The following is a 22,877-nucleotide window of genomic DNA, read 5'->3' as shown; positions in this document are numbered from 1 at the left end:
ACAGCATGGGGCACTCTTTTGGGTGAACAGTGGTAGTGTGTAACTTTTGGGATAAATGAGCTCAGTGGTAAGTCCCATGGTCCTGCTTCCCTGATTATTTTGAAAGGAGACCTGTCAGAAAAGGCCATGGCTACCTTCTGTCGGTGCGTGTTGCAGTTCCTTTCCCTGCAAAGGGGATGATATATCCTTCCAAAACGAACTTCGGACATACGCTAGGCATATACCTTGAATGGGTGCTGGACCTGGAAATACTCCCCTGCCTTTCATAGCCAAAAACTCTGAGCAGAATTCGAGGACACAGCAAATAACTGATGGACCATGAGCCAAGGCGGGAGCTCATGCCAAAATGACTAACATGCTCTGTGGATGTATGAACTCAAGTAGGAGTAGGCACATCACATTGCCCCTGCAACTGGTACTTGCGCACAACTTCTTACTGGAATACTGTGTCTGGTTCTCATGTAAATGACCCCCAAAGGATGTTGACTAATTAGAAAGAGTTTAAGGAAGAGCCGTGTGAATCATTAAAGCTTCAGAAATCGTGTTTTAGCAAGAGCCTCCAAGATTGAGATATATTCAGCTTCCTAAAGAGAAAATTAAGGGACAATTTTATCTCAGCCTGTAAACAACTAGAGGGACAACAAAAAATTCATAATATGTTTTTCAGTCTAGCAGACAAGTGTGCAACAAGATTCCCTGGCTAGAAGTTGTGGATAAACCCATTCAGACTAGAAAAAAGGAATTAACCAGTGGAATAACATAGCAAAGACTGTGATGCCAATTTCTGATCAACTGTTCTAGTTCAAACAGAAAGAACGCCATTAAAGTCCTTTGCCCTGTTTGACAGAGGTTTTATCATTTTATAATAGTGATCCTCCCTTGGTTTACAACCTGCAAATCTCCAAACACCGAATGACTGAAATTAATGACTTTAAAAAAAAAATTGCAGCTTAACAATATGTTCAACTAACTTAGGTATAAACGATTTAATTAGCCATTCTGCCTGTTCCCTTTTTCTTTAACAGCTCCATTCCAGAATTCTCATCCTATCTTCCTTCTTGCATTTTAGTGGCTATAATATGCAGCATCCACTTGGTGCAGAATTGTGGGTTTTTTCCCCTGGAAATCACTCAGACCCAGAGAAAATATTATTTTGAAGCACCGACAATGCAGTGTGGAACACAAAGCCCCAACAACCCCTGCTCCATAGGCTGTGTCTTTGGGGATACAGTCTAGAAGATGAAAAGGCAGAAATCCTCAAAGAAACTCTGGGAAAGTACACCTGCTCGTAATGTGTATCCTTGTTACAACTGTTTGCTTGGTGGACAGACTATGTTAATACCAAGGAAACAACACTGTCCTGGGAGAGTGGGAGCTGAACCATGTTCTGGCTGATGCAGCTCCATTCTGACTAAGCTCACGTTCACAGAAAAGACAGGAAGAGCCCAGCTTGACTCTCACAGCAAGAGTCATCGGTTAGAAACACAAACATCACTTGCCTTGTGATCTGACCACATCTGACTTGGACGTCACCAGAAGAGGAGACAGCTACCCACAGTGCCAGCTGAGACACTTTTCTGATTGAGGATCAGGCAGGCAGCGTGTTATCCTCATATACTTTCAGCAATCTCTTATTCCAACTCGTTTGCCCCACGATTCCCTGGTGCTCTAATTAATTACCTTACATGCTAAACATCCTCCGTACAGGAGAGGTCTGAAGCAGATCACTGCTGGGGGAGAACACAGAACGCAATGGAAGGGAGGAGGATCACGCGGTCCCCTCCCTTGTGTCTTCAAAAGTATGTTCGTTGGGTGGAACAAAGATGCTTCTGTTCAGTTCTTTTGTGCTCACTAGAAAGGTATATCCCAAAGCAGCTTTGAGATATCCCCGAGTATTGCCCGGACGTGTACTGACCTCGGACATCTGCGGGAAGAGACTGATGGCCAAGGGGAGGGCCAGGCCAAAGGCAGCGAGGCACACAAGGCTTTGGACTGGGAGAATCATCCGGGGACGGGACCTCAGGAGGGATGTTCTGTAAAGAAAAGGCTGTGTTAGCTCACTCCATAGACCACATTAGCACCTGCCGCCATCTGAACAGACGTTAGCATTTGGCCTCCTTCACCCCAAATGGTGTTAAAACCTGTGCGGAGACCAGACCTTCAGCTTGACCTACGACTCTAGCCCTTCATTTTACAGATCATGAATAATAAAGGATGACGTTCTCCTGCTTTTTTTTCACGTCCTCTAGGATCCTTCTCTGTGGGTCATTCTAGCAATAAGAACAGGTTCACCGATAGAAGAGCACGATCCAGCCCCGGGGCAGTCCTGTCCGAGCACAGCACACTGTGGTTTTCCACCCAGTGGTGTTACACAGCCACGGGCAACTTTAGCGCTCAGTTCTCCCAAATTAAAACAGGATAACTTCACACACACTTCCCCCACTTCAAACCAGTCTCACACTGGAGTAAGCAACACACAAGGTGATGTGGACTTATGCAGGTGTTGCCTGCATTAAGGCTTTGGAGACGATGCGAGAGACATACTTCACGGAGGACTTTGTCGTCTGTGTAGCAGAATGGTGCTGAAAAAGGCATTTGACTTTGTTAATGGCGTAATAAAGTAGTAAACTTGACAATATCTTAATTTGTTAAAAATCAAACATCTTTAGAGTGGGTGATAAGGATGTTTTCACACTAGCTGTCCCCAGGGGATATTTATGAGTTTAAGATGTGTTAACAGCAAACGCTTAAAGATATCTGCAAGGTCAAGTTCTGATAATGACCCATTAAGTGACCCTAATGATGCAATTAACACTGAATGACATGGACAACATTCAACCGATAGAAGCTGGTATTTTAAGTATGTTACAGGATACAGGACCTCAGACAGTTTGCAAATGAGTGTGAACTGGATGCTTTAGGGAGAAAAATAGAATCCTTGAGGATTTTGTTGGGGAGTTATTTTCACCAAAATGACACCTGTCATTCAATTTTTTTTCCACCAATCGGAAACAACTGAGAATACTGAAAAGAGAGAGCAGCTTGGTTGTGGGTTTTGTCCAAGTATTCAGCAGACTTTAGCAATACAGAGAGTCAGCTGGACTGGCCAGTGGGCCGCCAGCTCCTGCCTTAGTCCCAGTGTGTCTCTCTTCACTCCTCGGCCTGACCAACAGTGCCTAGATGATGCTGATGCCTCGAGGTGGCCTGCCATCAAATGTGGGCAGAGACCTGCTAGTTAATGCCTTTCCAGTGGGATAACAACAGAGGAGCTCTCCTGGGCAGGGAAGGTCTGATAACGACCAGATGACATTAACCACTAAACAGCACTGTGGTTCCCATCACTGGATTTCAAAAAATGTTTCTAATCAACTGTGTGCCATTCACAAGGACCCCAGCCAAAAGGAGTGAAGCAATCTATCCACATCAGGGGATGCTGCCGGCCCCGAACCTAAGGGCTTTCGCACACGCACATGTTATTTTGGAGGACCATCTCCCTGTGCAGCCTGAGCCTGCCGGAAATGCAAGATAACAGATTACCTCAGCCCCCATCTGCTTCACATCTCCTGCAGGCTACGAGCATGCACCTGATGGATTATAACAGAGCAGCTGATGTGTGGGAACTCGTTATCCCGCTGCAGGTTGTGTGTGCGTGTCTGAACATCCAGACTCTTTGCCCTTGCCTAGCAATGACTGCTGAATGGTTGTCTTCATCTCAAGAAGGTGTGGTGGAAGCAGGGAAGGAGAACCAGGAAAGCAAGATCCAGACCTTTAACTCCGCCGGTATCTTAACTCCTCACTAATAAGCAACTCAGAATCGATGCTAACAATTCGCACCGTGAAAGCCAGGCTTCTGCTCTCCAGTATTTGGCTACTTTGCTCTGAATTGAACAGGGTTTAAGCTAAAAGACCCTTGCAGAAGTCTGCGAGTGTTTCATCTGGGTCAGGGAAGCAAGCCTCCTTGCTCCATACAGTAACCGCACTCGCAGACTGCTGTTCTGTACATGAGGCATTCAAGATTTGCCAGCAATGAGCTGTGACAACTAGTCCCTGGGACGCAGAGGGGCAATTGCTGGAGCTGATTTGTTCTTATGCTTAAAACGTCGTGATCCATTAGAGCCCTTGCTGAGCAAAATCACAAGACCAGCATCCTTCTAGCCTCCCTGGAGTACAGTTTAGAACCAAGACATCACTGCTTATACCACCCTGACACTTTAATTTGGAAGCTGCACCCTCTTTAATTACTGCCCTGTTGGGGACCTTATAATCACCCAAGTAAAAACTAAACCAATTTAAAATGATCCGTGGTACAGCCTCCAGGTGTGATTTCCAGGAGTGTTTCAGACTCAGGCCAGTTCAAATTACAGTGGCTAACCTCCTAATTAAGAAGAGTTATGGCTTGATTTTAAAGGGGGAGGGGACTAATTAACACATGTAGTGTAATGTCTTAATTGGGATTCGGATTCTAAAATTTGTGTAGTTCAGAATAAATGACTCATAATCAGTTGAGAGGTCACTTTTCTTCGGTCCCTAGGATCCCTGCTCACGACACAGATCTTGGAAGAAAATTTAGTTAATTATTCAATGCTGCATTTTGTTACCTGTCAAATACAACCAAAAACTATCTTCTTTCACCCACGACCATTCCCCCTCCCGATGAAAGCGAATGATTAGATGTTTCCTAATGGCTTAATTGCAGAGTATTGTATTATAGCAAACCATAACCAAACAAAACAAATCTCCATTTGTCGAAGAGTGAATTATGTTACTGCTTTGTACTGCGCGCTCTACCTGGAGGCTAGATCGTGGGTGTGGAGGTCCAGACCTTTAGATCCTCCGGAGAGCGCAACGTTGCCTTTAGCACCTCCTGAACCAGACTGCTATACTCACACGAAGGTGAATATTATCTTACCTTAGCAGTCATTCTGCCCAAGTAAACAGAGCTATTCTTACATGACAAAAGTACTTTTATACACTGTCCTGTCCACAGGACAGAGCTGGCCAGGCTCTGATGAACTAAACTTTGGCATCCAAACGGGACACACAGGCTTGAAAGGTTTGCGCCAAGACAAGGTCTTTCGCTTGAAGGCTGCAGAAAGACAGTAATACGTATGTGCTGTTGTTCCCATTTTAGAAGCCAAATTTTTGCACCAATCCTCTGCCTTGCTATGGACCAATACAAATGATTAATGCTTATATAATGTTCTCTGGATGCACAAGAACATGCATTTTTCTAATACCTTCCTCTCGCTCTGTCTCTTCCCCCCCAGCCTTTTTTTTTAAAAGATTCATTTCTTTACTCTCCTTCAAATCCCCTAATGCTTATTCTTTCTATAATTTGCTGTCATGAAATTTGCCTGGCAGATAGAAATAAGGGAGTAACATGTTGGGGACCTTCTGGCTTACTGATCTTAGGGAGCATTTACTGTTAACAGATATACCTAAAACAGCTAGACCTTAAGGGTAACGTTTAAATATGCATGAGTGTGCATGTAGGTAGGTATATACACAGACACACGCATACTTGTACAGACAGTACATCTGCTCCACAGAGACAGTGTGTTGTAGATCTTGTAAATACACCTTCATTCAACTTTCATCACATTGTTCATTAGTGGTTTAAATTTTGCATAATTTGGCAGCTGCCTCTGGCGTTTTTCAAGAGGTACTGTAATTTATTCCATATGGAAGTCACTTGCTGTACTAAAAAGGAGTTATCAGGTTCAGCGAACCAGAGCTGTATTTGTCTAGAAGGAGGTGTCAGATGCTAAACTAAATATGACAGGAGTTAACCAAAGTCTCCCAGCTGACAGATTCTGTGGGGTTTCTGTAGCGTTTGGTATAAACAGGTTCAAAGCTAATACATACACTGCAAGACGCCGAGGATGCCGGCGGGGTAAGAAAAGCACCGGAGGCTAAAGCCCCGGATATCCGAAGGCCCTCTGCCGTGAAAACAGAGTTTGGCGTTACTCTCTTATCCCAGACGACTCACTCCAAATCCCGATTCTGCTCAGAGCGAGCAACGTACCCCATCGCTCCACCTGCGGCCATCGTGCGCTTCGGGGCTGCCCCGCTGCTATCTCCCGAGGGTCCTTCCAAGCCGGCAAACCTTCCTCGCTCATTCGGGGCACTGCACGAAAACCGGCTCTTCTAGTGAGCAGGGTCCCGGTCGGCAGCCCCGACCGGCGACCTGCCGTCCTCCAGGGCCTTGTCTACTCCAGGGAGCATCTCTTGCTCCGGCTATTCCCGCAGTGCCCCCTCCAGGGACCGCGCGGATGCAGACGGAGTGAGGGTGGGGTATTTTTTTTTTTGCTTGATTGACATAATTAAGGGAGCAGTTTCAATGTTTACTCTGGTAACAGCCATAACAATTTAAGGTGTCACTGCTGTCAGCTGTTTAGTTCAAACAAACTTCACTGCAGGCATAGCCGGACAGAGAGACTTTGCACTTAAGAGGAGGAAAAACATTGGTAGGGAGTGTTCTGCAAACGCTGCCACAAGAAAATCTCCAGCAAAAGGGCATGAACACAAGCTCCAGGAAGCCCTCCTGCTTCACGTACACTTCTGCAGCAAAAAACAAGGTCTAAGCTGAAGAAAGCTCCCTTCCACCACCACCAGGCCATGGGCTGAGCGCTGGCTATCTATCAAGAGAGAAACTCTTTATACTGTTAGCCTGACTTAGCTATGCCAGAGCAGCTCTGAAATGTCCTTATTTTATGAGCTTTATGGGAAAACAGCCCTGACAACTGGTGTGTGAGGATGCTGACATACTGCGGTGCTAGCAGCTCTGCAAGCCTCAAGATCAGGATGACGTGGAGATGAAGAAAGAGTAGAAAAGCTCCTCTTTCTGGGACACAACCATTCTGCTCCTTGCTTCTCTTACAGTTCTTGCCCCCTGCCAACAGTTCTGGCTTTATCTCCCCTCCATAATTCACACAGTCAGCTCTGTGGTCTTCTCTTGTCTAGCCTGACATACATGAGCTCTCGGAGCTCATCCTCAGGCCTTCTGCACTTCAGACCCTCTGAGGTCGCCTCTATTGTAAGGTGGGGAAAAGGCTTACAGATAAAGAGTTTGTGACTTACACTCTCCTATCCCCACTGCTGGCTATTAGTCCACAGCATCCACAGCAGACACTGGTGGTGGACTGAGCTGTGGCTGGCTTGTCCACCACTTATCCAGACCACGTGAACCTAGTACCACTGAATTTGGGCTCTTCCCACCGCAGAGCTCAGGCTACAGGGGAACCCGAGTTTGCACGTACACACAGACCTGGACAGCCCAGATGGTCTGCAAATAGACCATCTGGATGATGGGCTCCAACTCTGCAAGAAGTAGGAAGCTGGACAGAAACTATTGGAGAAGGCTTGGACGATGGCTGGTGCTTTCTGCAAGAAACTTGTGCGGCTTCTCAAATTCCATCATAACTATCAGATAAAAGGATTTGCACAAGTATCTGAATAACAGAAAAAGTATGAGGTACAAGAGGTCCAACTTAATGCAATGGACGTAATTGTTCCTGCACCTCTATCACATAGAAAGGTTGCAATGAAGTTTCCATTGTCTGCTCTAGAGTCAGCTACATCCTATAGATGAGTTTTCTTCATCTTAGAGATGATGTGAAACCAATATTTTTCTGTATTAAAGTTGCCAACATAGATATTATTTATAAAACTTAAATGAGAATACATCTGCACAAAATAACTGACACCGTGTTCCCCGCATGGCATATGCAGTCTCAAAATAAACATTGATTCTATATGTTAGCTGCTTCAACAGAGCGTCCAAGCAGCAGGAAATGCATGAAACATGGGGAAAGAATGGAACGCTACGGAGCTCAGCAGTGGGAGGTAACATTGAATTACTTGGAGAGCAGAGAAGGCGGCCCTGGGAGTTAAAATACACAGCAGGCAAAGAGACGAGAGAAGCCAAGAGAGCTGAAAAAAATGGCACAAGAGACGAGAGAGGCAGCTGGGGGAGTTAAAACATGCAGATGGAGAGATGGCTGAGAGAGAGGAAAGACCTGGATCCAAGTGGAAAGACGACGACCAGGAACTGGCCACTTAAAATAAAACTTTTCAAATACCGAGACAAAAACGATGGAGCAGGTTTTCCATAAATCTGAAAACCACTGCTGGGACACCACAGCCTGCTCCTCAGGTGGTACAACTCCCACACAGCTTCAGCACTGTCACCCATTTACACCTGGACTTCTACACGAGACAGGAGAGTCGCTTTCCTTCTTTACCACAGCCTCAAATGCAGGATCCAGATTGCGACTTCTGATTCCAGATCTCCAGCCATCAAGTAATAAGCTGTCACCCTCATCTTTCTCATTTATAGATACTGTCAGGATTTCTATAAATAAATTGATAATACATGCCTTCATATGATTCTCATTTTAAAAGTCCTAGTCTAACTAAAATTGCACTAAATTTAAAAAGCTGAACTTTTCACAGCCCCCTCCCCAATCAAACTGGGAAAATAAAATTGAAATATGCAATGTTGGCTGGGACAGATTTAATTTTTTTATTGTTTTTGAACTAACCCAAAACACTCCTGCTTCAAACTCTCTCTTGGGCTACTGTCTCACAGATAATTTATGTGGGTACTCTCTGGGTTCCTTGAGCGTCCTGTATCTCCTGGATTGTAATCCAGTTTCCCCTCTGGCTGTGTCCTTCGGTAACCATTGCAAGGGATCTATGGGTCAGTATCTGGAATATGAATCCCTCAGATATGGAAAGGGATGCTTTCCACGTCAGGTGGATGGTTCCATGTCATAGAGCAATAATGGGCACATGAGCATCTTTTGGACCACAACCTCTATTTCTGTGGCCAAATTTCACCCCGTTCCCTATGCCTGTTGTCACTCATTGACAGGCTTCCAGGAATCCAAAGGTATTTAGTGAAAGATAAAACAGTACGCACAAAGTTTGAAGTAGAATTAGGCAGACAAAATCAGTGCCTGTATATTTTGTATCTACAGAACCTCATTTGGGGGAGGTGAGAAGAAAAGGGTTCTCATGCAAACCTTAATTAGATCTTTCTATCAGTTCAAATGACAACTTTTCGAGGACAGCCTCCTGTATTTCCACGTTTGCTTGACAGATAAAATTAATTTCAAGCACTCTTGCCTGGAGCACAGTTACACTGACTAAACTGCATCCTATTACAACAGAAGTCAGCATGCCCACAAGTGCAAAGAAAGTTTTACTAATAGTTTTATCTAAGCTTGCAGATGCTTAGCAAGACCCATGATGGTCCTCAGCGTTTCCTGCTGGAGACAATTCTTCACCGACTTGGATCCTATGAACTTTGTGTTTTTGCACATACAGATTTTTGTGCGTTTGTGTTGATAACCAGAATAGTAAAGAGCCTTTGAATTACAGGCATAAAATAGTTTGTTCTCTGGGGTGACCTTTCTTGGATGAGCTAATCACCAAGATACAGCTCAACTGGAACACAGGGCCTTGATAAGCAAGCAGTGACACACACAGGCACTTTGGTAAAAGGCCTTAATGCTACGGAAAGACTGAAAGAAAGATCTCTGTGGTAGGAAATATCACAAATCTGTGACATTTCTTAAGTGTCTGGCATGCGGACAGACGAAAACAGAGGTCCTTTAGACTGACACCAGCAAAGCAGTTTTGATGGGATTATAAAGGCTAGAATCATGCATCTGAGTTTAAAGCAGGGAAGCTGTCGAGGTGGTAGGGTCCAAAGAAACAGGACAACTCCTGTTCTTCTTGCACAGGACATCAAGCAAGCCCTGAGCAAGATATGTCAGAGTAAGGGACGGTCACTCCTGAGTGATTCTCCAGTGGAGCACTCTCCCTTCCATCCTCAGTCTGTAAAGCTGGACTAATAACACCAATCCAGACCTCTCCACCTTCCTCACCCCTTACGCCTGAGGCCACACGCATCAGATCGTGCAACAGAAGGAAGCATTTGATGCCTCAAATGATGGGAAAAGTGCTGCTAGTGCTACGGTGTCGGTGTGCGTACCCCACCTGCTGCAGGAAGGGTTGCCCCTGCTCCCCCGCTTCGGTGCAATACACCCCATGGGCTTTCTCTAGCTCCGTGATCTTGCAGGTTAGATCCCTGGCTGATGGACCACAGGCTGGCAGGGACACAGGGTCATGGAGCAGGAAAAGGCTGCAGTGCTGATGCAGGCTTTATCGAGGGGCAGCATGAAGTGAAATCGTACGCTTTCCACAAAATTCGTGGGACTGGAAGCTACCCTTCTTGCTTTTGTTTCTCCAGCAGCCGTCTCCAACCAGTGGCTTGCAGCAAGTGTTACCAAGACTGTGCCTTGACACAGGACATCACCACAATCCGTTGAGAAAAGAGAGGAAAACAACATGCCTTAGCCAGCGAGGGCTGAAAACACCTACTTTAGAGTTCCCAAACTAGAGTTTGTTACCATACTTCTGCCCCACACCTAGCTCACTGGAGGAGCTGGCCTTGGTGTGAGACTCTAGGTGCTATAGCGATACTTATGGTACATATTTTTTAAATTTAGACACCAAAAATGAGACTCAACATTTGCAGAAAAAACCTCAATTCCTCTGTTAAGGACAGAGAATTGCCCTAGGGTATTTTTACAAGAGCAAACAAGGCTAACCAAAGCTATGGGTCAATACCTAATCGTCCTAATTGTTATTTACTTTGTCAGTGGAGTGCTTTAGAGCAGCCATTATCAACAAGTTTGTTTAAAAAGTGCTTCCAGCTTGACTGTCTCGACAAAGGTAGCAAGTCCTTTAGCATCCCCATCTTTCAGTGCAGTAATCGGTCTCCCAAGGTTCACAGGGAGATCCATGCCCCGGCGAGGGCCATTCGCACCGCATGAGCTGGTCTGACGGGAGGCGAGGATGCAGCTAAGTAGGAAGCCTGTAAGGACACACCAGCCAGACTCCAAACAGTGAGTGCTCACAGCATCTCTGGGCAGAGGAAAACGCTGCCGTGGAGGAACGCAAAGTGGGGAGAACAGCCAGTGCACACAGCTCTTTGGTTTCTTCATTGTTAGAAACCAGTGACATGGGATAATTAGACACGAGAAAATAACCTTGCCCTTTCCTGCCCACTCTCCAGAAGTGCTACCAGAAACGCAGCGTTTCTCTCGAGGAGCACTGGGGCTCCACAGAGACATCTATCAAGAGAGACTCTGGCTTACACAACGATGGAAAGCAAACTTCTGCTGAATATGTGAAGGCTAGTGCTCCATTGCCCTTCCCTTTTGTCAGCATGGAGGCACACCCTGGACTGACCCAGGAATATAGATGACAGGCAGGAAGGAGAAAACCAAGGCAGAGGTCCTGTAATCACGAATGGAATGGAGAAGGTGAAAGGAGATTATTCTTTGCAGTCCCCCACAAGGTGAGATGAAGGAAGCTGCCAATTCAAAGGTCAGAGAAGTTTAAAACAAACAAAAGGCAGTACTTTTCCCCGCTGTGCGTAATCATCTGTGTAACTCAAAGCCACAGGATGTTACTTAAAGAAAGTACAAGGGGGTTCAAACAGGGTCTAGACAAGTTCACAGAAGACAAGTCCTGCAGCGGCTATGGCCAAGAGGGTCCAGGCACAGAGCCTGGTCGGTGTGTCCCTACGTTCCCGACTGCGGATTGAATGCAAGCAGCACACCCCAGAGAGCTCCTGCGCCGATGCTGTGCGTCTGCGGCCAGTCTGGCTGTGAAACAGCAGCGGCAGGACCCCGAGGCTGAAGCCTGGCATGGGGCACAGAAGCAGCCAGCAGTACGATTGACTCAATCCTTATCCTCTTTCCCTATTTATCCACTGATAGTTTCTGTCAGAAAGAGAGTATCATGCTAGAGACCTTTAGTCTGACCCCATGTGGCAGTTCTAATGTTTGCAAAACAGAGGATTGAAAACTTACGGACACTTTTCCACTGAATTCAGAGAATTTTGGTTCACGCTGACCCTATAGAATAGGGTTATTCAAACTGTTACAGAGTCTCAGAAAGATGGTTTAAAATAACAACACCAATATAACACTTGAACAGTCTACAACAATGGTCAAAGATGCTGGGACATGAAAATTGTAATAAGCCAAAAAAAAAAGTCTTTGTTGGACAACTGCTAAACGATATCAATGAATAACACTTATTAAGGACCTTTTCTCCCTTCCCCATGAAAAGCCCCCCGCTTTCATACTACCCAACACTTACTTTTCTAGTATGGACATAATAATTGGAGGTAGAACCAGTATAGGCATTGGCAGGACCACTCTAGTCAGGGCTGTTTCTAGCAGTGCCTGCAAAGGAAAAACAAACACACCAATCCAAGACATTTAAAATGAATCTCAGGATGTACCTGCACTGAGCAATCAATGCGTAGGCATGGAAATGGCTTGGCTGGCCTTTCTTGTGTTGCATATGTGAATGAACGTATCAACAAGCATTTCCAACTTTGCTATCAGCTATTTGTACACAACCTGTCTTTGCTCCATTGCTACAACGGATGGGCTACAGCCAGGTTTGGTCGCAGATGCAGAGGAACAGACCCAAACGCAGGGCGCAGGGCTCCGCATTTTAGAGATAACCGAGCTTTCCCCATTTCACCTACATGACCAAAAGTGCTCAAATATCATATTCCCACACAAATACGCTAGTGCTGCCTGGGGGTAGAAAAAAAAAAAAGGCAGAACAGCTGTCTGGCTGTTCTGTAAGGTCAAATATCCCCGTGCAGGCTGAGCTATGTGCAGTCCCAGTCCCCTGCCTGAGGCTCCCCGAGCGCTGCCCGTACGCGTGGCTCTCTGCGAGACCTAGGCAGAGCATCCTGGACGGGAACGCTGAACAGACTCGGAGCGTTCAAACCTTCCAAAACAGGAGAAGGTCTTGGAGAGGCGTAAATTACAACACTAAGGACCTGCCAAATTTTATGCTACAAAACCAAGTACTACACTATTCGGGAAGAACCATCAGGATTAGATGGCAGCTGAGCATAAGTTCTCAGGGTCCCAAATTTGATGCTTAAACTCCACCTAAATGACACTTAACGTACCTTCATTTTTAATATTTATTTTTTGTCTTGTCTGTATTCTCCTAGACCATTAGCATGGAGAGAGGAAGAAGGGTCTTGAAGCCAGTAATGTAAGTGAGGAAAACTGGCTCAAATAAGTGTCTCTGAGCCCTTCAACAGATTGTTTTAAGCTCCCTGTTAAACAACAATATGGAGATATATTAGAGATCTCCCATTTCTTGCAGAAGACTGTAAATCTGTACATTAATTGCTGTCTATGAAGTGCCTTAAGAGCCTTGGACAGAAGGAGCGAGAGAAATGCCAAGCATTATATTATTAACTCCTCTGCCTGGGCGTGTGCTTCTGTACATGCTTTACATTTCAGATTAAAGCCCACTTGCAAACAACATGCCTCAAACAATCAGATGATGCTCAGGAGACAAAACTATGTAAAAAGGAAGAAAACGCAATAATTGCAAGCAGATGGTAGAGAGTAGAAGGTTACAGGCGAAAACAAACCAGGTGTTAGTACAAGAATAAAAACATCTGGCCACCCTTATAAAGCTCTGGATGGCAATTGTTAAAGCAATTTTGACACGGCAAGGGTTAAAAAGCTACTCGGCTTGAAAATGAAGTCTTCCTCATTTAGAAAAAGGTGTAAGTTATCTTTGCTTCATATTCAACATGAACTGCTTACAAGTTTCCACAAAGAAATCCTAAGGCTGTGAATGCATAAGGGGAGCACAGGATCCTTCTGATGTAAATCTGTACATTCCCAGACCATTATGATCAGCTACTGGGTCTGCTTGCATAAGGCAAGCTTGTTCCTGCACAAAGCCCCAACTTCTGCCAAGGCTATAGCCTGTTTTTCAGAAGAAGCTACCTAGCCTTGACTTTTGGGACTTTTGGGAAACCCAGGATGTCACGTTCAAAAGCAAACAGGTCCAAAGATAAACTACTCTGCTTTTCACTTCCTTGAGCAGTACCGGGAACTGCAGCTAATATTTCAGACGGGAGACTCTGCTCTCCCCTACGATTGAACAAATGTGCTCTTGATCATGTGCTCAGAAATGACGCTTAGAGCAATACCCCAGCTTGTCACCTCTAAATTTCTATGTCCAGCAGCACGGGCAGTGCTGCGCATACCCAACTGCAAGCGCGGGTACAAAGCAAACAGTCAGTTTTGCAGCATTCCTCCTGCATGATCGGTTACTCTGACCTATTTCTAGCTTCTAAGTCATCGATTCCTACAGCTGTGGGATTTGTTGAGCCTTAAGGCCAGTTGTGTCCACGCTTAAGTCGAGTGCTTGCAAGGAACATCACAGGTACATACGTGTTTTGCAGCAATTCTGGAAGATCCGACAATGTTTCCGTTATTGTCCAAAACGTCAATTCCTTCTTCCAGCTCCGTGTGCCTCATCAGGACAACGTTGCAGATATTGGCGCTAGCTGAGGATGAGAAAAGCACGATGATTAGCAACGCGGCCCCGGTCAATACCAAACGGCAGGCTTCTGTTCTCTACGACACCCCTTCAGCTTCGTTTTCATCAGTCTGCCAAGAGGTTTCTGAAAGTCAAGGGTTCACCCCTGTACAGAGATGCGATTTTGAGGAGGAGAATAATACATCAAGATCATTCCCTGTTACTTGCAAAGGAATTTGCTGCCACAATCAGAAACGTATTGAGGCAAAAAGGACACCAACACTTCCAGATACTCCGAGCTCCCCTACTTGGTGAGCTGAGTTGCTCAGGGATGAGCGTGAGGAGCACGAGCGTGGGTGTGCAGGAGACGGCTGGCACGAACGGGGAGAAAGGACATTGCCACCTCTTTTGGAGCCCCTTTGCTGGCTGTAAACCTGGGAAAACACAATGCGGGATACACGGCTTGTGGTTCAGGAATATCCTTCCCCCGTACAACTCTCCTCCAGGGCCCAGACAGAAGTTTCTACATCCCTGTGGGATACACTCTGCTGCAGGAACCAGTAATACTACTGCTCGCGAAGTCCTGAAGGCTGAGAGAGGTTTGAGGACAAAGACTCGTGTTTTGGTACACACAGTTGGCCTGCCCTGCCCTCCCCGGCTCGTGCACTTATTCTTACGTAAGGACCGTGAGCTTTCTGCCCTCAAGTCCCTTTTCCTCCTATAAAGGGGATGCGCCAGGTATAAGTGAGAAAGAGGAATTTGGACCTGGACCACGCGCCAGACTACTGACCCACTGGCTACCCTCTATGACGCTCTACCAGCAGATCCCATCCCATCCTTCGAGCAATTTTCCAAAGAAAAGTTGAAAAGCCCTACAAAAGTTTTGTTTTTGACAAACTGGCATTTTCCAGGAGGGGGAAAAAAAAAACCCACAACGTTTTGTTGCAAACTTTCCAACCAGAACTATTGCAAAGCCACTGCTGCTGCAGTACCACTGCTTCCAAAAATGTGTTTCTGTGCTGTTTGATGGGTTAATATTCGCTAATTAATCTCAATTCATGTCATATAACAAATGTCTAATTTTTTGAGGGTGGTGGGTGGGTGAGCCCTATACGAACGCAGCTTTCGGCAATCAAAGATGATTTGTGGTGACAAATGCTCCTTACACTCCCGAACGAGAGGAACATACACACACGCACACTCTGTCTCTCTCGCTAATCTTCTAACTACCAGACCACTCTTCCTATCTATCAAAATATCTGTGTTACCAGGCCTTCAGCTCACTAATGCGAGATAAAAAAGAAAGCAGGCGTTTCATTTAAAGAAAGTTTAGCCCCCCTTCTCTTCCTTTTTCCCTTTCTTTTCCCCCCTCTCCCCATCCTTCTAGCTTTCAGTCAAGACTGAGCGGATAAAAGCGTGCCAGAAGAGACTGTTTTTGTCGTATACGTGGTCTGGTCAAGGCAAGAAGCACTGGCACAGGACTCTTGTGGGAATTTCTTTGGGGTTTCCAGATCTGAAGTTCACGCGGGAACTCTAGATGCTTCTCCAAGTCACTAGACCCTTTTAAGGATTCATTGCCGAGATCCCAAATTCCTAACCTGATTCCAGCACATTTGCCCAAGGCAAACAACTCTATTAGCTGCCTCTATTCTGCTTCAGTAAAATCCTGGGACAGCATTAAATATGGCAGATAACAGGTAATATTTGATTTTATGAAGGTTTCAAATGCAAGAGATGGAAAATAAGAAATAAGCATATGGGTAAAAAACTAGACTTTCAGAATTTGGGGGGAAATTGTGGTAAAATAGCCTGTGAACTGCTTTGTTGAAAATATTCAGTGACATATTTGAAACTGCGTGCAGATACAAAAGCAACCCAGCACCCCAATTCTCTATACATCAATTCTAAATCAGGGTTTCCCAGGGGAACCCCAACCCCGCAGGCTCAGCTGGGACCCCGGGGCTGAAGCCCTCTGGTGTGGATGGGAATCTTTCTACCAGCTTTAACCTCCTTTGGATTAGGCCCTGGGATTCAGCATTTGCTTTTTTTTTTTTTCCCCACTCCTTTTGTATTTTTTTTAATGACACACCTCTCCGGTATAAAGGACACTGTCTCTAGTGACATCCCTTATCTTCATATTATGGCCCAGTGACAGCTACCCACACCCAGTACATTCACTGGGCAGCACTGATTTAGATGATTAATTGTTTATTAAGGCAATTAAGCACCTGCTTAAGATCATTCTCACTTTGGAAGACACTTAAGCAAGTATTTCATTTGATACCTCAACAGACAAGTGAGTTAGGAAGCACCAGGACTGCACCGCTATTCCTTCTCTGGTTGCTGAGCTGACTTTGGAAGCCGAGGGAGAAACCAAAAGCATTAACGCTATTTTTATCACTATAGTAACCATGGACCACAGATCCGGAGATAGCCCAATCCTTCTTCCAGCGGCTCCGATGATCCACTCAACGGCCTCAAAGCAGAGTTCAAGCGTGGGAGCTGGAATTCAGTCCGGAGCGAACCCAGCCTCCGCGGCTGAGGTTTTGTCACACTTCTCTTTTCCAACTGCATTTCCTTTCCCTTCTTTAGTACCCCAAAATCACAATGTCTCATGCAGCCTTTTCTTTTCCCCTGGAAAAATCCTTCAGGGTGGCTACTGAGAGGAACCACAGAGTGTGGACAAAAATCATAAAAGCGCCAAATTCAGACTCGAGGGGACTGGGTTCAGTTTCCCTGCCACTACCGCAGCTACAGCTACGTATACCCGGCCTGAATTTGGAGACTTCTCTGGTGTTTAAACAGGCAATTTATGATCAGTTCATGCCCACATTATATCTCATATATTCATGGCACTATCTGGAAAATATCAGAAAGACGCATCTACATACCGCAGTGTGTTTGGTGACTGACGCTAGCATTAATTCACTGCCTGAGAGGGCTTAAATTAAGCTGTCCTATTTCAGGATCTGTAGCTGGCTGAAAGATCTTGGTACTGGCAGCTGCCCATTTTGGGTGGGATTGAAAGGGGATTGCAAAGGTTCATCCGATGAAGGCAACTCCCATCTGTTAACTCAGCATCTTGCTCACTAGGGTTTATTCAGCTCCCGGTTGCTGATGCTTGAGACACCAAGAGAGGCTGAAGCTGTCCACGAGTGGCACGGCAAGGCCACAGGGCAACTCGTACCATCCACCTCTGCTTCACCGGTAGAGCTGCCATAAAATCTCCGTGGAGACTGCAGTCTGTGGGCTCAACCGAGTTTAGATCTTCCAGCGTAACAGCGCCTGCGATAACATTATAGCTATCCCTGGTCAAAGGCTCCTGCTCTATGTCCCCTCCGAAGCAAAATTCACCTGTCAAAGATTTTGCTAGCAGAGTGACGTATCTATGGTTCTTTGATGGGGTGGGAATTTCTTCTTTCTGCCCCAGCAAACAACGGGACAGAACAGGACAAAGATAAAAGTTGCGATTTTTGGCCTCGCCATGAAGCCAGAAGGCAAAGGAAGGCGTCAAAGCCCTTTACCTCGTAGCGAATCTCCTGTCAGCTCTTCTCTCAGCTGGGTAAGGCTTGGGAAGAAGAAGGTAAATTGTGTTTCTCACAATAATACCGGGCATAGATACCCTTTACTACCTACATCTCTGAGTAAGGGTTAAGCCCCTTCTTGTTCAAATTTGGAGACACCAAGTCTCCAGAACACAACAGCGTTATGCTCCTCTCAGTGAACCCTACAGATTTGTTCTCTGCACCGAAAACCCTCACAATAAACAATTTCACTAGCTAGGTGACGGGCTGGGGTGGCCAACATCGAGCACGTAACACCAGCTCCCAACAGGAACCCTTTCTGCATAGAGTCGGCTGACGATATATGCAGAGCATTAGCCATCTCCACGGTAAAGCACAGCTTGGTTAGCTAATGCCACTGCAAGAGCAACCTACTTCTTGGCTGTGAGGACATCCCTCGCCCCCGATGACATCTCTGCTCCACGTGACCCCGTGCTCTTACTAAAATCTCTCGAACCGTGCTGGGACCTGGCTGTCTCTCGCCTGAGCAGTAGCTGCACTTCCCCAAGTCTCCATCGCTCACATCCCTTTGGGATGAGAGACTGTAAGAAGTTTGACACATGCCACCAGCCTCTCCGCTGATACAAACCACCATAATTCATCGGAGATCGGTGGATTAGGGAGAGGGAGACGACGAAGAGCAGGGGGAAGCTCTGTTTAATTGTATGTATGTCAGTAGAGCAAGAGCTTCACACCAGCTTCTGCCCTTTTGGGTGGGAAAGGTGCAATTCTGCCCTTCTCCTGGGGGCTGGCAGTTCAAAAAGTAACGGGCAGGCACATCTTAATTAAACAGTTTGCGCAGGTCTGCAAAGCAATAACTTGCAGCTTTCAAAACAACAAAGCAGCAATTAGTCGGACGATTCCTGATGTCCTGGCACATAATTAAGCACGACAGTACACAAATAAAGTAAGAACTAGAGAATTAATTAAGGGCTAAACAAATTAATTAGGGGTCCTCAATCAATTCCGACACAAGCCTAACCTCTTCCTCCTAACACCTTGGTGCAAAAATAGAACAATCTGACGGCAAAGATTTTCCACACGCATCTCTGATTCAAACGTGGTCTCGGAGCTGCCTCACGAGTCTCGTACTAACCTCCAGTGCCCTCCTGAATACAAAAATCAAAAGCTGAAAACCTCTAAAAATACATCGGAAACAGGAAGAACAACAAAACTGTGACATGAGAGGTTTTTCTGAGAATCACTGCTGCTTCAGTCAGGGAGCGCAGGCGAGACCGAGCATCATTCCCGTTACGCCCGGGAAAAAATGGGGGCATAAAGGAGTCGCAAGGTCTCCCCCAAGATGAGAGAGGGCTCAGAGGCCGGCAGCGGCCGTCTGCCCATCTGCGACACCAGGATACAGGAATTAGCAAATAAACGATTGCACAAACACCAGGATTGGCTTTGACATTACTTTTGAAGTAACGACATCCACAGATGCGTTATGTGACAGCCGAGCAGCCGGAAACGAGCACCAAGTGCAAACTACAGACCACGACTCCAGGTCCTCCCTGCTCTGCAGAAAGGACGCGCCGCTGCTTTGCCGGTGGAAAAAAAGCCCCCAAATCCTGGGAACCGAAGGCAGGAGGCTCAGAGCAACAAGCTCCACCACCGACTCATGGAAACTGCATCGACTCCATACGTCACAACCATCCTCGAAACCAGCACGGGCGGACAAGGAAGCATCAGGAAGCATCTGATTCAGAGGCAGTTTAGTGACCGTCCTACTGAAGATCTAGTTTTAGAAATACAGAGGGGATCAGACTCAGAATTTGCGTGCACCAGTAAATCTCACGTAATCAGCTGGTGCGTATAAGGGCTTTGGTGGCCTGTTCAAGGATGTCATTGCCTGCCTCATCTGAGCGCTCCAGCCTCAGACTATCGTGAAATCTCAGCCATCCCTCTATTTATTTTACAGTGCCCTGAGCCAATGAATAAAATTAACTCACACAGAACCTAATGCATCCATGCAGTGAAGTGGAATCACCTGGGTAAAGCTTTTAAAATGAAGCCGGTCCCCAAAAGCCAGGGCTAGAGGTCCGTTAGGCGTGGGGAGTTACGCTAGCTGTTGAAGGCCAGCAGTGCCTCCTAGCTGGCAAGCAGACCTCTAAACCACGGGGAAATCAGATTTGTCTAGGGGAGCTAGAAACGGGGCCATGGAAAGCAGGCTGGGAAGCGATGCTCTTCGGGTGCTGATGCTGCCCTGCGAGACAGCGTTCAGAAGCAGCTCTGAGAAGGTGGCCCTTGAAAAAGCAAAGAAAAAAGTTTAAAGAAAAGCTTTGAGTTAGCAACAAATTTGAAAAGGGACCTGCAACAGCAAGCAAAAAAAACCAAAACCCTATCTTGCTTGATTTCCTTCCTGCTTTGGACAAAAATGTCTTTGCACTTTGTAAATAAACAGGCTTTTATATATATATATATATATATATATATGTGTGTGTGTGTGTGTGTGTGTGTGTGTGTGTGTGCATGTGTATATGTGTGTGTATATATATATATATATATATATATGTATGTATTAAAAACAAAACAAAACTGAGACCACTGGAGATTTCTTCACAGCCAAAATAACTCCTAATTTGCTGAACGCTGTAACCACTGGATTCAGGAAAGAGTCACCGGCTGAGTGCAGTGTGTGCCTTCCCCGCTCGGAGGCCGAGCGGCTCACTGATAATCCACTGCAGAACCGTTTATCTTGTGCTCCCAAATGCCAGCAGCAGCCTTCGCATTCACACACTTCAGCCCCGTTTGATCCACGGCTCCGAGAAATTTATGTATTCAGAACAGGAGCACTTCATTCCTTTTTCATTGAAAAAAAAAAAATAATAATAATAACGGCGCTACTGCTGATTCAAGGATTTGATCTGACACGGATTCAGCCAGTATCTCGAAAATGAAAAGCTCTAGGATTTGGATGGCCTCTGATCAGGCAGCGCTGATTATTTCAGCTGCCTGAAAGTGGAAACTGCTGCTTGACACCGCGCTGGGGCTTCGCTGGCGCAGCTCCTTGCAAAGCGAACGCTACGACCGAGTGTTCAAATCGTAGCCAATATAAAACCCAGCATAAGCCAGAGAGGCAGGAGTCAGCTGGACGCTTTGCCAGCTTTAATCCAGTGAGGTTTACAGCAAACACTCGGAATATAGAAAGAATGCATCATTTCTTACCTACAGCAGGGAACGGCACAAACCTCTGGATCAGCAGACGGGTGGCTGGGGTAAACTTGTTCGCTCGCTGAACCAGCACATTAAGGCCCACCTTGGGACAGAGGGAAAAAAAAAGAAAAAAATCAGAGAAATGGAAACGTTGAGCGACAAGGAGCAGGAGAGACGCCGCGGCTCGCAGGCGGCGGCAGAGCCCTTTGCATCTCTGCCTTCCCGCGCGGCTGGGGACCAAATCCCCCGCGCCGCGGTGCTTGCCGGCCGAGCCGGGCTGGAAAACGCCGCAACGCCATTCAGTCCCCTCGTGGAAATGCCCCCAGCTGCGTTTTACGCCCAGTTGCCTGAAATTTTCCCAGCTGATCGCTTTGCTCTTCCATCGAGCACAAAACCAGCGGGCCCAGGATGCGAATGGCAGGGTGGGAGCAGGGTGCTTGGTCCAAGCCAGGCTCCCAAGTCAGCCCTGCTCCCCCCGCCTCTGCCAACCACGCCACTCGAAAGCAAACGTTTGGGCTGTAATAAACTTATTAATAGAAACAAGAGAGAGCAGGCAATTGATGATAACTACAGCTCATTTTCCGTTGCCTCCTCCAGCACTTGAATAATGCAGCTCTCTGCAGCTTTGCAGTGATCTAAGTCATTGCATATGTTAATACGAAAAGCAGGGAGGAGGCTCCCTGACTTGTCAGCATCAGTGTGGTTAGATACTAGTGACAGAGGATTTTCATCGGAGCCTTTTTTCGGTCAGAACGGGGGTTATTAATAAGCCTATTGGCAGAAAATGGCTTCTGTCTTCAAATTACTTTCCCTCCCCCCCCCCCAATATTTTCTCTTTTTCATCCAAAAAAAAGAGACAAGCAAACAAAACCCAACAGCCCCAAAGCAGAAATTTTAGGCTGAAAATGGAAGTCTTTAACAACTCCCGGCCAAAAAGTTTTTCAGCCAAAAAAAATGCAGCAAAACTCAGAAAAATTTTCAGCCAAAAATCTGCCAGCAAATAGTGGTTGGGGGGCTTTAAAAAGAAAAGAAAAGAAAAGAAAAAAAAAGAGAAATGAAAACCACGGGAGAACATATTTTGCGAGCTGCTGCATTATACATGCCTCCACAGCGCATCCTGCCTTTCCGCAGGGTGATGGGAAGACGTGGAGCAGCACAACTGCTGGGCAAGGCCCGCACAAGGCCGCGGGCGGGTTTGCAAACGCCGGCGAGTGCTCCCAGCGCCCCGCGAGTCTTCCACCGCGCCCTGAACCCACAGGTGTCCCGCTGGCACCCGCCACGCTGACGCTAGCCCTGCTCAGAAGCTCCTTATTCTGGACAGACCGGGTGTTTTGTCTTCATCTCCCCTCTCCAAAATGACTGAATGCTGTTTTCTTAAATTTTCCGAGTCCTGCGAATACATATTGTCAGAATCTGAAAGCTCTGAGAAACTGTAAATGAGCCTAAAACGGGTTCCTTTAAAAGTAAAGCTAAGTCAGCCTTAACTATGGCTTTGCTGGTGCTGCCCCACGGATTCAGGTATTTAGAGATTGGCTAGACTTAATCGTGGAGAGGGCAAATTTTGTTGGGTTCCCAACCTCTGCTCGGAGGCTGAATTGAAGGATTTGAACGTGAAGTGAAAGAGCGGCAGCTCTGGAAACAAGAACGACTCAGCTGAGCCGGGGAGAGACACTTGCTGTGAGGCTCGCGGTAATAAAAGCATTTTACTTTCAGATTCAATTTGGTGCTGCGGATGAACTCGCTCCTCCACTTACAGCAACTCCCCTG

General features: G+C 46.3%; 1 protein-coding gene across 1 annotated transcript in view; it reads right to left on the bottom strand.

Moving 5' to 3' along the window:
* SFXN5 (sideroflexin 5) overlaps positions 1-22,877 on the bottom strand; it is a 109,684-nt gene that overhangs the window by 19,105 nt on the left and 67,702 nt on the right. The window contains exons 10-13 of the mRNA XM_067297226.1: positions 21,123-21,213; positions 14,307-14,422; positions 12,181-12,266; positions 1,916-2,033 (exon numbers count right to left, since the gene is read on the bottom strand). Coding sequence (XP_067153327.1) covers positions 1,916-2,033; positions 12,181-12,266; positions 14,307-14,422; positions 21,123-21,213 — 411 coding nt within the window. The remainder of the gene's footprint in view (positions 1-1,915; positions 2,034-12,180; positions 12,267-14,306; positions 14,423-21,122; positions 21,214-22,877) is intronic.

Source organism: Apteryx mantelli, chromosome 5, assembly GCF_036417845.1.
Source record: "Apteryx mantelli isolate bAptMan1 chromosome 5, bAptMan1.hap1, whole genome shotgun sequence".
Taxonomy (NCBI): domain Eukaryota; kingdom Metazoa; phylum Chordata; class Aves; order Apterygiformes; family Apterygidae; genus Apteryx; species Apteryx mantelli.
The sequence above is the reverse complement of the archived record's forward strand: the minus strand, read 5'-3'. Positions and strand labels throughout refer to the sequence as shown.